Source organism: Hordeum vulgare, chromosome 2H, assembly GCF_904849725.1.
Source record: "Hordeum vulgare subsp. vulgare chromosome 2H, MorexV3_pseudomolecules_assembly, whole genome shotgun sequence".
NCBI lineage: Eukaryota > Viridiplantae > Streptophyta > Magnoliopsida > Poales > Poaceae > Hordeum > Hordeum vulgare.
Genome location: NC_058519.1, coordinates 55386770 through 55399742, shown reverse-complemented (window position 1 = coordinate 55399742; position 12973 = coordinate 55386770). Strand labels below are relative to the sequence as shown.

At 46.8% G+C, this 12973-nt stretch overlaps 2 protein-coding genes across 2 annotated transcripts; both read left to right on the top strand.

Annotated features, from left to right (window-relative positions):
• Window positions 1-2991: 2991 nt before the first annotated feature.
• LOC123424896 (F-box protein SKIP5) lies at window positions 2992-6130 on the top strand. The gene is made up of 5 exons (XM_045108586.1): window positions 2992-3233; window positions 4447-4591; window positions 4663-4741; window positions 4872-4930; window positions 5598-6130. Exons 1-5 carry the CDS (start codon window positions 3128-3130, stop codon window positions 5959-5961), a joined length of 753 nt encoding a protein of 250 aa, XP_044964521.1. The 5' UTR covers window positions 2992-3127; the 3' UTR covers window positions 5962-6130.
• A 2780-nt stretch (window positions 6131-8910) lies between these two features.
• Window positions 8911-12973, top strand: LOC123424892 (E3 ubiquitin-protein ligase DIS1). The gene is made up of 4 exons (XM_045108583.1): window positions 8911-9143; window positions 10820-11040; window positions 11514-11900; window positions 12185-12973. The coding sequence occupies exons 2-4, from the start codon at window positions 10843-10845 to the stop codon at window positions 12503-12505; spliced, it is 906 nt and encodes a 301-aa protein (XP_044964518.1). The 5' UTR covers window positions 8911-9143; window positions 10820-10842; the 3' UTR covers window positions 12506-12973.

Genomic DNA, 12973 nt, shown 5'->3' with positions numbered 1-12973 from the left:
CGGTTGATGTAGTGGAACGTCTTCGCGGTCCAAATCACCGCCATCCCACGATCCGTCCCGATCTAGCGCCGAACGGACGACATCTCCGCGTTCGGCACACTATAACTCGACGATGATCTCCGCCTTCTTGATCCAGCAAGAGGGGGCAGAGAGGTAGATGAGTTCTCCGGCAGCGCGACGGCGTGATGGCGATGGTGGTGGAGCTAGTCCAGCAGGGCTTCGCCTAAGCACCGCTGAAAACTAGACTAGAGGAGAAACGGATCTAGAGAGAGGGCAGCACGTGGCTGATTGTTGTGTGCAAAACCCTCAAAAACCTCTAGTATATATAGGAGGAGAGGAGAGGAGGCAGCCTTGGCCCCTACTCCAAGGATAAGGGGTCAGCCGAACCAAGGAAGAGTCAACCTTCCCAGACTACTTTGGGAAGACTCCTCCTTCCCTTCCTTTTAAAGGTCTTTTACCTTTTATCTCTTCTCCTAGCCGCATGGGCCTTGAGAGGCTTCAGCCAGCCCACCAGGGGCTGGTCCTCCTCTTCTCACAGCCCACAAGGAACTTGGGTCGTCACACCCCTCCCGGTACACTGTCAATGAGCCCGAAACTTTCCTTGTGACCAAAACAAGACTTCCTATATATCAATCTTTATCTCCGGACCATTCCGGAGCTCCCCGTGATGTCCAGGATCTCATCCGGGACTCCTAACAACCTTCGATCACCAACACCTATAACTCAACTATACCGAAACGTTACCGAGACACTCTCCGGTCAATATCCAATAGCGGGACCTGGACATCCATATTGAATCCTACATATTCTACGAAGATCTTATCGGTTGAACCTCTATGTCAAGGATTCACACAATCCCGTATATCATTCCCTTTGTCCTTCGATATGTTACTTGCCCGAGATTCGATCGTCAGTATCGACATACCTATTTCAATCTCATTACCGGCAAGTCTCTTTACTCGTTGCGTAATACAGGATCTCGTGGCTAACTCTTTAGTCACATTGCTTGCAAGGCTTGTTTGTGATGTTTTATTACCGAGTGGTCCCCGAGATACCTCTCCATCACACGGAGTGACAAATCCCAGTCTTGGTCCATGCTAACTCAACGGACATCTTCGAAGATACATGTAGAGCACCTTTATAGTCACCGAGTAACGTTCCGACGTTTGGTACATATAAGGCATTCCTTCGGTGTTAGTGAGTTACATGATCTCATGGCCATAGGAATGTATACCTCACATGCAAAAAACAATAGCAACAAAATAACATGATCATATGCTACGTTTATAGTTTGGGTCTTGTCCATCACATCATTCTCTTAATGGCGTGATCCCGTTATCAAGTGACAACACTTGTCTATGGCCAGGAAATCTTGACCATCTTTGATCAACGAGCTAGTCAACTAGAGGCTCACTAGGGATAGTGTGTTGTCTATGTATCACACATGTATTTGAGTGTCCAATCAATACAATTCTAGCATGGATAATAAACGATTATCATGAACAAGAAAATATAATAATAACCAATTTTTTATTGCCTCTAGGGCATATTTCCAACAGTAGTCTTGCATCAAGATCAGACTTCCGAGATGGCGGTTGCGAGGGATGCAAAGACGGTCGACGGTTGAACCTCGTTGTCTTTTGCAGTTTCGATCCTCCTCCTCCTTCAGGCTAGGACTGCCACGACCATCTGCTGACGATGACGCTCGAGCATCGTTTCCACGTCTGAGTCGTCCGACAAGGACGAATCCTCAAGCAAAAATTGCTCGCATGAGCTCAAATGCATCTAAAAACGTATCGAAGCTCGTATGAACGAAATTTTACGGCAACCGTGGGGCTCAAGGGGAAGGGAAAGGGGCTCACCCGGGCGGCGGCGACGGTGGCGGTTCGGTGAATCCGGTGCGGCTGGCAGCCGATCCGGGGCGGCGACAACGTCGTAGTGGCTCGCCTCGTCGGATCCGGGGCAGGCGGCGCGATTCCACTGGCCGAATTGGCCGGAATCGCAGGTTACGGTCACCGGCGACACTAACGGGTGTCTGCGCAAGAGGATGTGGGGAGCGCGCGAGCTGAAATGTCCCTTCCGCCATCGGCTTCCTCGGGATACATGGCATCAAAGGGCTGGGGAGGGGGAATTGTGTTTTTGCGACTCGGAGGAAGGACTTTACCGCGCCCCTCCAAGTTATTTACGGGTTGGATGTTTTTAATGTTTTTGTTTGGATCTTTTTTCCGTTCAAAATCGTAAACTGACGGTTATTTTACCGCGCCGCGGAGCACGCTGGAATCTACGTGAAACTCACCGGAATCCGTTGCCGCATGTCGGAAGAAGCCGCCGCAAGCTGGAATTTATCGCCGCCGGCCCAAATTGCGGTGAGCTCGACCTACACTGCCTATACGAGGCCGTCCACAGGCAGGATGTAGCAGGCCACCGGCGGCTTGAATCAGGGTGGAGCGGCACCGGAAAAGAGCGGGGCAAGGTGAGGGAGATCATGCGGCCACGACAGGGAACGCACGCATGACGACGGCCAGTGTCGAGCTCAATCGGGGATGGGCGGTGTCGAGCTCAATTGGGGGCGGGCAACGCAGGGCTTCTCCACTGCATGCATGGTCAGGAACGGACGACGCCAAGACAAGCGGGGGCGAGCAGGGGCGCTAGGGCGAGGCACGCCATGGTCGGAGACGGCTCGCCGGGGCAGGAGGAAAAAAAAAAAAGCTATAGTGAAATACAGTTTCATTTACGATGTGTGTTCCGTCCGGACAATTTCGCACCATAAAAACAATTTAGATTCCTCCTTGGCGCATTTGATATGGTTGTAATTTAATACAGGAGTGTAAATTTACAAGTGTATTTTACTGGACATGAGTAGTTTTCGGTTGGAAATTAAACCGATGGGTGGAGGTATGTATTTCTTTTACACTCGTATTATGTAGAAAACGGTATCCCAAGCAGGGCCTAATATACGGTGTGCGTTAGAGCAATACGAGTGATAGGTGGGGCCGGATCGACCAGGAAGCGTGGAAAAAATCAGGGAGGGTGGGGCGAGATATCGTGTCGTGTCCCCGTGCTCTCGTCGACCTCGCTAACGGCGGCACCGCATCCCGTGGAGACTGGAGGGGGTTCCGGAGAGGAGATGGCGAAGCGGCTGCGCGAGGCGGCGCCGTGGGAGGAGGCGCCGGTGAACAGCCTGGACGACGGCTGCCTCATGCATATCTTCAGCTTCCTCAGCCCGATCCCAGGTTCGATCCGATTTCCCCCCACCTCACCTTAGCAGGAGAGACGAGTTGAGAAAGAATCAGTAGCTGTTGTGCGTGGTTGACTTTGGATTTGGGTGGAATCGTAGAGAATTAGTGGATAAGCAGGACAATGAATCCCCCCCCCCCCCCCCCCCCCCCACCACACACGCACACACACACACACAAAAAAAAAGGCTTTGACCTGCTTCTGTTGGGAGCAAGATAGGGTTCTGGGGTGATTTGTCGCATTGGCACTGATTTCGCGCGGCCGTATTGCTAAATTAGTGGGATTTGGGGATATACTGTTGGAAGTGATGGAATAAGGCACCTTGGGTGGTGAACGATGTCTCAAAATTAGATCTTGTGTGGGCTTTGGACTTGGGAGTTGGGACTGCAGAGAGTTTGCTCAAGTGGTTGTCCGACCAAATTGCCAGGGTTTGAATACGTTTCACTCTGATATTGACAGACTTTATAAGTCGCCCTGTTCTAACTGGTGTTGTTGTGAGGAGGGGGCTGAATTCGATCCTTTTGGCATCGCGGCTGCATTTTGAATCGTGGGTCACCTAGTTCGTTGGCCCACTGTGGCTGTTCTGATAACAGTGGTATCCCTTAATGCCTGTGCCGCGATTTTTTTTAACATCAAGGAATGTTTTGCTAGCCTGATTGTGTTGGGCAGGACCAGAATTGGATTTTAACGTGGCTGGTTCGTAATGACTGCATTTCTGATCCTGTTTGTGTATCTTCATTGGTTAAACCAAACAAAGAGTTGATGCACTTATTAAGTAGTGTGGATGCAAAGACGTTGATTGGTCTTATACCCTTATTTAGACTGCCCACAGATGGAAAACTGGTCTATGTCAAGTCTTATTCCCTGAGAACTACGGTTAGTGAGTTAGGTACTGGTTCTCACTTGCCCATTGGTTAGTCAGTTGGTACTGTTCTCACTTGTCCATTGGTTAGTCAGTTGGTACTGTTCCCACTTCTCCATTGTTTATGCTGGTTGAATGAAAAACAAATAATCTGATTATATATTGCCCACACAGTGGAAATTGGAAGGGTTTTGGTAGTTTTGAAAGAAAAATAATTCTTGATCGTATTTCTATTTTCTAGACAGCCAAACCTTAACTTACTGCTAAGGTTCTTCATTGTGTCACTCCTATCATTTCTCTTCCATGAAAAATGAGCTGTTTTTAGCATTTCATTTTTGAACCTGCAGATAGGTATAACACCGCCCTCGTTTGCCACAGATGGCGCTTCCTTGCATGCCATCCTCGGTTGTGGTTGCGTGTTGAGAGGCCGCTCAGAGATGTAAAGGAGCCTGGAGTTTATCCAAATCTCGAGGCTGCTATTTCTGCTGCTAGGTTTGTTTTTTCCATCTCATTGTACATTGGCGGAATGAAGGATGTCCGGGATGACCTCTGCTTTGTTGAAGGCCCGGTGACACTATTCTAATTGCTGCCGGTGGCACCTATCTTGCATGTAATATCCAAATAAAGAAGCCCCTTTGCATTGTAAGTTTTGCCATCCATGTTCCTTGTTATCTCAGTAGAATTTTTCTCTGGTGAAACGTTTCTTGCACTATTCACAATTGTATTGTTGGTGCAACTGTGTGCTTATGTTTGTCATTTTCTATTCCATCAGATTGGCGGGGGTGAGCTTCCTGATGACACTGTATTGACATGTTCCCGTGGCTCCGACAAGTATGCTCTTTTCTTCTGTTGTTATATTTCCCTGTGTTTTATACTGTTTAGTTATGGTTTGGTACTGCTGCCACCGGTCATTATGTGTTGTCATTATAGTAGTTCATTTTTACAATACCGAGTTTCTCCTGCCATTGAAAGTCCTCCCTTCAATACACTTAATAAACCTGATTATGAAGCTTCCTGTCAATTACATACCCGGCGTGATGGCTAGGTTGCTCTTTGCCTAATTCTGCCACTTTTTGGTGTAGCCGGCCACAGTTATAATGTTTCGTTTCGCACAGGTTTTTCTTTTCTTTCTGAGAGCACTTTTTTGTTTCAGTTTTTGGTAAAGTTTAGCTGAAAACACCGTTTTTGCCATGTGCCGTGGTAGAAAGGAAAAGCTTTCGAAATAGACCTGCATTGAGATTGTTCTAATCTAACTTTTAGAATGTTGAGACCAGGAATGATATCTTTGGGATGCTAGCGGTTATGATAGTTTATAGCTCCTTCATTTGTGAATGCTCGTCTGTAAATTAAGGTGGCAGTGTGAGTTAATTTTGTGAATGTTTGTCAGTAAAACTGGTCAAAAAAAAAAGTTTGTCATTAAACTAAGAAAGTAAAAGTCTTTAAACTGTTAAACGTGTTCATACAATCTCATGTCTTTGTACATAACCTATCTGCACAGTGCACTGGAGTTCCTTTCCACGTGCAAGATCGCCAACCTCACCATCAAGGCGGAGCTCGGATGCTGCCTTCTCCATCGGAGCGGCAAGCTAACCATTCAGGAGTGCTTGCTGCAGTGCGAGCCAAACCCTCTCGACTACCTGTCCTTCCCGATAGTCAGCACGGCGATCGAATACAACTCACTGCCGTCGTCCCTCAAGGAGCAGCAGGGGCACGGCGTGACGGTCGTCCGCACCAGGATCGAAGGCGGCGCCAAGGCCGTCCGGACCAACGGGACCCTGGCGCTTCAGCGCGTGCGGGCCATCTACGCCCGCAGGTCCGTCTTCTTCTGGTTCGAGGTAGGGGAGAAGCTGGAGCCCCTATAATAATAAAACTAATAAGCTGTTGGATTCTGTAATCTCACCCGTAGTGTCCCAGCAAACCATTTGTATCAATGTCTGTTCCATGCATGTTGTAACTTGTTAGATATGACGACAATGATATAAATTGTACTGCTCCTCCTTATGACATTTCTTATCGACGTTTGAATCGTTATGGAGCATGTGTTGCCTCTTCACAAGATGAAGTGTGGAAAAGCTTGGCCTGCTGAATCTGAATTAGAAAGTCGTTTTTCATGGGTGCCTTTGGCAAGCATCTATGAGCAAGTAGTAATCATTAAAGTACGTAGTAGCACTCTCCACTGTGTTACTCTGACAGTAATTACCATACTTGGGCCCTGTTTGGATCCCAGTGCTTGAGCTAGTTTGAGCTGAACTAGCTCCCAAAATATCCAAACACATGGGTTAGATGCAAACTAACCCACTAATTGGAGCTATTTGAGGATGGACAGGTAAAAAAATATATTTTGACCGCATGGGATCCTCTCCACCTCCCGCATCTTATCCTTTCCTCTCCATCCTCCCGCGTCGCTCGCCACCAGGCCGCCCCGTCCGCCTGCCACCTGTCGCCTCCATCCTCCTCCATACCCCTGCACCAGGCCTACACAAGAGCTGGCCACAACAAATCCTGGTTAAGGCCTTTCGTAATGCATTGTATCTTAGCGTGTTATCCTAGGTATGACTAGGATCTAAGAAACAACCATCATAATGCATTGTTTCTTAGAGGTTGTATCTAAAATAAGTTGCATTAAATGTTTTGGGGCTAATACTTGCTTGTGATTGGGCTAGCATCTTTTTTTGCCTATGATCTCGTGCTAGAGCGGTATGTTATATAAGACTAGCCATAGTGGGAAGTAACTAAGTAGTAACATCAACGCCACGTAGGTAAAAAAATCTGACGTGACAAGTAATTAATGCGGAGAGAGATGGTGGTAGTAACATAGCTAGTTACCATCACATCACATATTTCAATGCATTATGTGTCTATAACCTAATAAATGCTAGTTTGCATGACACCACATGTATGTTACTCCCCACTATGGAGGTAGTAACATAGAGTAGTAACAACATTATGTTACTACTCCTAGTTACTCCCCATTATGAGCAGCCTAAGATACAACTACACTCTCTTTCTTCATTAACTATGGTGCCACATAAGCAAATTGCCTATAATACTGCGCTAAGATACTCCCATTACGGAAGGCCTAAAAGAGACACATGATTGAAAAATGTGCATTTATTGTCAAACTAACCTTTACATCCAAACACCACAAAAGGCTAGAGTTAGCTTATGGTTAGACTAAAGTTAGAAACTAACTCTAACCTCTAGCCAAGTTAGAGTATCCAAACAGGGCCTTGGTTTTATTGGCCGGTTTTATTGATGTGGAAGTAATAAGCAAGCGACGGACATGGTGGTTAACCACTCCCCGGTGTTGGTAAATGCGTGATTACTCCGTGGTTAACCACGCGCCGATCGGCACGGGTGGAAGGGGTCGTACGGTCACACGGTACTACTAGTAGGTGATGCGCGCCGTGCTTTTCTCCTTGTTTTTACCGCCTTTCGAGATCGAGATGGATTTTGTGCTTGTTATAGTCGTTACTACTGCCTGGTCAGACGGAGTAAGACTGTTAGTTAAGTCACCGAGGTACTAGAAAGAAAAGGCCAAGGTGGATCCGGTATAGTGGTGGTTCTGGTTCGTGTCATTGAATGTCTCAAATTGCAGCCCGTTGGCAGGTTGTAGCGATTCAAAACCGTAGTTGCAACGGTAATCTTCTCGTCTCAGACCACTTTGTCTGGTCCAGTAAACCAATGGATAAAACATTTCACGTGCGCCGGTGCTCCGGTAAAAATAACATTCTCTCTCGATAGAAACCATCTGTTGTACTGTACCGTGTTTAAAAAAAAAAAAACGTGGCCAACCTGGTAGAAACACCCAGACCTTGTTGGTGATTCCCATGAAGGGAAAACATTTTCTTGGTTCCTCCTTGGCGAGCGTTGGAATTAAGTTTCTCTTTCGTAAATGCTTGCTCTGTCTTTTCCCTTTCGGGGGTGCAAACGCTAGACTAGACTCGCTCGCTCTGCCAAAGCTGGCTCCTTCCTTTGGCAAGCTGCTGCGCCAAAGCTGACCGACTCCCACTAGACATTAAAAAAGAAGTTGAATCCTGCACAGCATATGACATGTCATGGCAGGGACAGGCGGAGGGGTTTACGAGCGCCATCTGACTAATCAGGGCAGGGCAGGAAAGCGAAGCAGCAGAGAAACCTAATCACGGGCATTGGGTTTCCCTCCTCTTTTCCTGCATCGTGTGTTTTTGTCACCTCTCGCTTGACCTGTTCGAAGCATTTCACGCATATCAGGTAACGCAAAAATAAATAAACGAATCATTTTTTTTGTCAACATAATACTGTAAAAGAAAAATACCTAGAAAATATCTACTCCCTCTGTTTCAAAATATAAGTCCTTTTAGAGTTTTTTTTCACTACTGGACTACATACGAAGTAAAATGAATGAATTTACACTCTAAAACATGTCTATATACATCCGTATGTAGCTTTTTAATTTAACTCTAATGAATGAATTTACGGTGGTTTTCCAATAATTTCTCTTAAACTTTGACGAAATTTACCGGCCTGATCTCCAACCTTGTTTTTGGTGGGAGGCCTGATCTCCATTTAAAACACTAGTAGCAGTAGCAGTACAGGTTCAGAGAGCCGGACCGGAGTAGCAGTAACTGTTTTTGACCGTTGATCCCCCCCCTCTGCGTGATCCGGCCGGGGGACAGGGCCCACACCTTCATCAGCCCACCATTACTAAATGGAACAGAGATTTTCTTTGCCCTGATAAAAACGGCGCCTTTCCCTTCCCTCCAAACCGAACCCCGAGGAAAACACGCCCCTCTCCACAAAGACTGACGAAAGAGACGGCGGCTCGGCCGAGGAGGACAGAGACGGAGCCTCGCAAAGACTGGGGCTTTAATTCGAAACGCGCTCGCCCCCCTCCGTCCTCCTCCTCCCCCTCCCCCATCTCGAGCCCTCCGCCACAGTACCACCCCACCCAGCAACACTCCGTCCCCCCCCTATCCGAGTGAAGGTCAAACGGACCAGCCAGCCCTCCCCACCACCCTCTTCTCCGCCCGGCCGCTCCGATCGCCGCCTCCTGAATCCCAAGGTAGCGCCAGTTCTCCCTGTTTCTTGGTTGGGTATTGGATCTTGAGGGGCGCGTGCGGGTTTCCGGTTCGGATGCGCGCGCGGGATCGGGAATGCGGGTGCCTGGCGCGCGGGCGGCGGCTGCCGGTTATTAGGGTTTTCGGTCCAGGGTCGGGAGATTTTGCGGCTTCTTCATTCAGAGTATTCGTTCGTGCCTAGATGCGCGTTACTACAGTAGTTCCCCGCCCCACTACGGTGCTAGGGCACTTGGGCGCGGGACACAGCCAAGTCGATGGATAGATTATCCGGTTATCGCCACGGGGGGTTTCGTACGGCTGATCTGATCTGACGGAGTTTGGTACGAACCTCAGCCTGCGGCCTGCTAGTTTGTGTTTCCGAGTTAGGTAATGATGTTTTCGTTGCTCTGTTTGTTTCTGCATTTCCGCTTCCGGTAGTCATGATTTCTAATCTAGGAGTAGTACATAAAGGAAGAAGACAGGATTCAGCGGGGTTGCTGTTGATTGGCGATGATTATAGCTCCTGCATGTTGATGGCATCTCCTTGCATGAGGTGGAAAGATGTTTCATGTCATCAACTCCATGCCCCCGCACTACTTGTCCGAGTTGTTCACTGCAACTTTATGCTGCAGCAGCTGCTGTGAGTGCAGTACAAGGTGTAGTGGAGGTTCATGGAAGTTCCACCACTCCCATCATTTCCCAACGCTATCATATTTCCTGCTCTTGCATCCCTGCTCTTTTCAGTGATGCAGTTAGTCCTAGTTATGGCTAGATTAGCCGACCAACCAACATGTCCTTGGTTTCCTCTTATATAGTTGGAGAAATGGCACTGATGTGGTTCTCAGCTGTCGGTGTGCATTGATTTTTCAGCAAAATAAGGTCATGTTGAGTACTCCACTAAATTTTGATTCACTTATTGACACTGAAGAAAACAGTTGGCTAGAAAGCTGAACCAAACGTACAGTAAAGGGAACCTTCAATCTCTTGCTGAAAAAGATGAAAACAAGCGCCATGTATGCTTTTTGTTTAGCATGGAACGATGTGACCTAACAACACTTGCTGGGCCAAAACCCATCTGCCCTCATGATTAACTGACCAACCATCATTTTCTTAGCTTCCTTTGATATATTTGGAGAAGTGGCATTCATGTGATCTTCAACTGTCGGCGTGCATTGATTTTTCAGCAAAGTAAAGTTGTACTGGGTGCTTACCTAAATTTGGATTCAGTTACATGGATTCACACTAAAGAAAACAATTGACTGGAAATCTGAACCAAAAGTACCGTAAAAGGCGGAAAACCTTCAAACCTTTTGCTGAAAACGGTGAGAAACTGAGAACAAGCACCGTGCCATCTTTTTTTTTTTTTTGCTGTGTCATGATGCAACCTAACAAGACTTTCTGGGTCAAATAGTACAAACTTGTCTGAGATCCAAGCCCATATGCGCTCATGATTTCTGCACCGTTAATGATCTTCTTTACAGAACCTTTAAGTGCAGTTGAGTCATATTATGATTGACTTAGGATGAAATTTACGTCTGTGTGTTCCTTACAAAAGTGAGCTAATTTGATAAGGAAATGTTTTGTGTGGATAAACTCTCCTATCATTTAAATTGATGATAATATATGTTACGTTTACTTTGAAGCCTAAAATTTCCTCTTGATTTCGTTTTCCTCCATACAGGATTCTGCTCTATAGGTTTGGTCATGGCCTCAGCTGCCTATCTTGACGACATTGATGCTGAAGTTATTGACCCTCCAAAGATTGAGATGTTAGACGCCGCAGAACTCGTTGGTGATCTTATCGAGCATTCACCGAAACCAAATGTCATAGTTTCTAGCAATGTGCGTGAGCTATTGGAATGCCCTGTGTGTTTGGTTGCCATGTATCCTCCAATTCATCAGGTATGCCTTCTTGCTCAACTGATTTCATTTGACTATAGCATCTCGGTTGCATTATATTAACCTTATTCAAGGCTTTTGGCTTTCCATGTGTATGCCGATATATGTGATCAGTTAAGAATATCCAGTTGCAAAAGAATGTGAAAAGGGTGATTTAGCTAAAATAGAATTTTGGTTGGTGACCTTTTTCTATGAATCCCTTTCTCCCTACTAGGAGAGATCCCTTCCTTTCTGTTAACCACCCCATGCATCAGGCCTACCTGTGACTAGCGCCCTGCAAACATTTTGAACTTACAACATTGCAAGCCTTTTTTATTTTCATTTTTGACGTTGTCCAGATTGCTACTTGTCAAATGGTTTTACTAGGATGGCCTGATATCTCATGATTATTTGAATTTACACTGCATATTGACAGAAAGCTTACTATGAATCTTTCTGGAGGTTCTTTAACTATTTTTTCACATTTGTGCTTGCAGTGCTCCAATGGCCATACCATTTGTTCTGGATGCAAGCCAAGGGTTCATAATCGCTGCCCAACTTGCAGGAGTGAATTGGGTAACATAAGATGCCTTGCTCTGGAGAAGGTTGCCGCCTCTCTAGAGGTTCCGTGCAAGTTCCAGAACTTTGGATGCGTGGGAATATATCCTTATTATTGCAAGCTGAAACATGAATCACAGTGCCAATACAGACCCTACACTTGCCCATATGCGGGATCTGAATGCACTGTCACTGGTGACATTCCATATCTAGTGAATCATCTGAAGGACGATCATAAGGTTGACATGCACAGTGGAAGCACCTTTAATCATCGTTATGTCAAATCAAATCCTCATGAAGTTGAGAATGCCACATGGATGCTTACGGTAATTATCACCTACCTCTGTTTATGATCTGAAATACTATGGCAGTAGATTAGTCCTCACATCCTCTGACCAAGATCCAGACACTAAAGGTGTATCTTTGATAGTTTTGATAACATGAGTTATAGTCTTATGGATTGCTGATCGTTCACTAAGTGCCTGCATACTTAACAACTCAATTAAGCAAGGTTGCTCTCGACAGTGCATGCTACAATTATCCACCTGCTTATGTTTTTCTTCTTCATGGAAGTGAGAGTTGTGGAACTAACTCTAGCATATCTGTCCAGGTTTTCAGCTGCTTTGGGCAGTACTTCTGCTTGCACTTCGAGGCGTTCCAGCTGGGCATGGCGCCGGTCTACATCGCCTTCCTCAGGTTCATGGGAGACGACGCCGAGGCCAAGAACTACACCTACAGCCTGGAGGTCGGAGGCATCAACCGTAAGATGACCTGGCAGGGCATCCCTCGGAGCATCAGGGATAGCCACAGGAAAGTGCGGGACAGCTACGACGGGCTCATCATCCAGCGCAACATGGCCCTGTGCTTCTCCGGTGGCGACAGGAAGGAGCTCAAGCTGCGGGTCACCGGGAGGATCTGGAAGGAACAATGAGCTGTGGCTGATGCTAAAAAAGGCGGTGTGTTCTGGCGACGATCCGAAGTAACGCGTGAGTGAACCGCCGCGAGGAGTCGATTAGGATTTAGGACTAGGGGCAATGGTGTGTAGACCGTCTTAGCTGTTATTAGTTCTGAGATGTTTCCATGGACGGTTGTGATGCGGATTGAGGTGGTACTGATGTGGTAGAGCTGAAGGCAAATCTCCTGTTCTGCTCTGAACAAGAGCCGTTTTGGTGACATCCTGTTGCCTTGCTGGTGGCTCGTGGACTGTAAATGATGTAGCCCCCCTCTAGTGTAAAGACTCGTATCTGTGCCAGACCCGCAAATTTCTGAATTTGTGATGCTGGTATATGAATGAGACTCGTATCATCTATTTATGTCAGACCCGAAAATGCCAGACCCGCAAATTTCTGAATTTGTGATGCTGGTATATGAATGAGACTCGTATCATCTATTTATGTCA

Coding starts and splice junctions, on each gene's coding strand:
- LOC123424896 (XM_045108586.1), top strand. CDS start 3,128: ATGGCGAAGCGGCTGCGCGAGGCGGCGCCGTGGGAGGAGGCGCCGGTG. Junction 3,234..4,446: donor CTTCCTCAGCCCGATCCCAG/GTTCGATCCGAT, acceptor TTGAACCTGCAG/ATAGGTATAACACCGCCCTC. Junction 4,742..4,871: donor TAAAGAAGCCCCTTTGCATT/GTAAGTTTTGCC, acceptor CTATTCCATCAG/ATTGGCGGGGGTGAGCTTCC.
- LOC123424892 (XM_045108583.1), top strand. CDS start 10,843: ATGGCCTCAGCTGCCTATCTTGACGACATTGATGCTGAAGTTATTGAC. Junction 11,041..11,513: donor TGTATCCTCCAATTCATCAG/GTATGCCTTCTT, acceptor TTGTGCTTGCAG/TGCTCCAATGGCCATACCAT. Junction 11,901..12,184: donor ATGCCACATGGATGCTTACG/GTAATTATCACC, acceptor ATATCTGTCCAG/GTTTTCAGCTGCTTTGGGCA.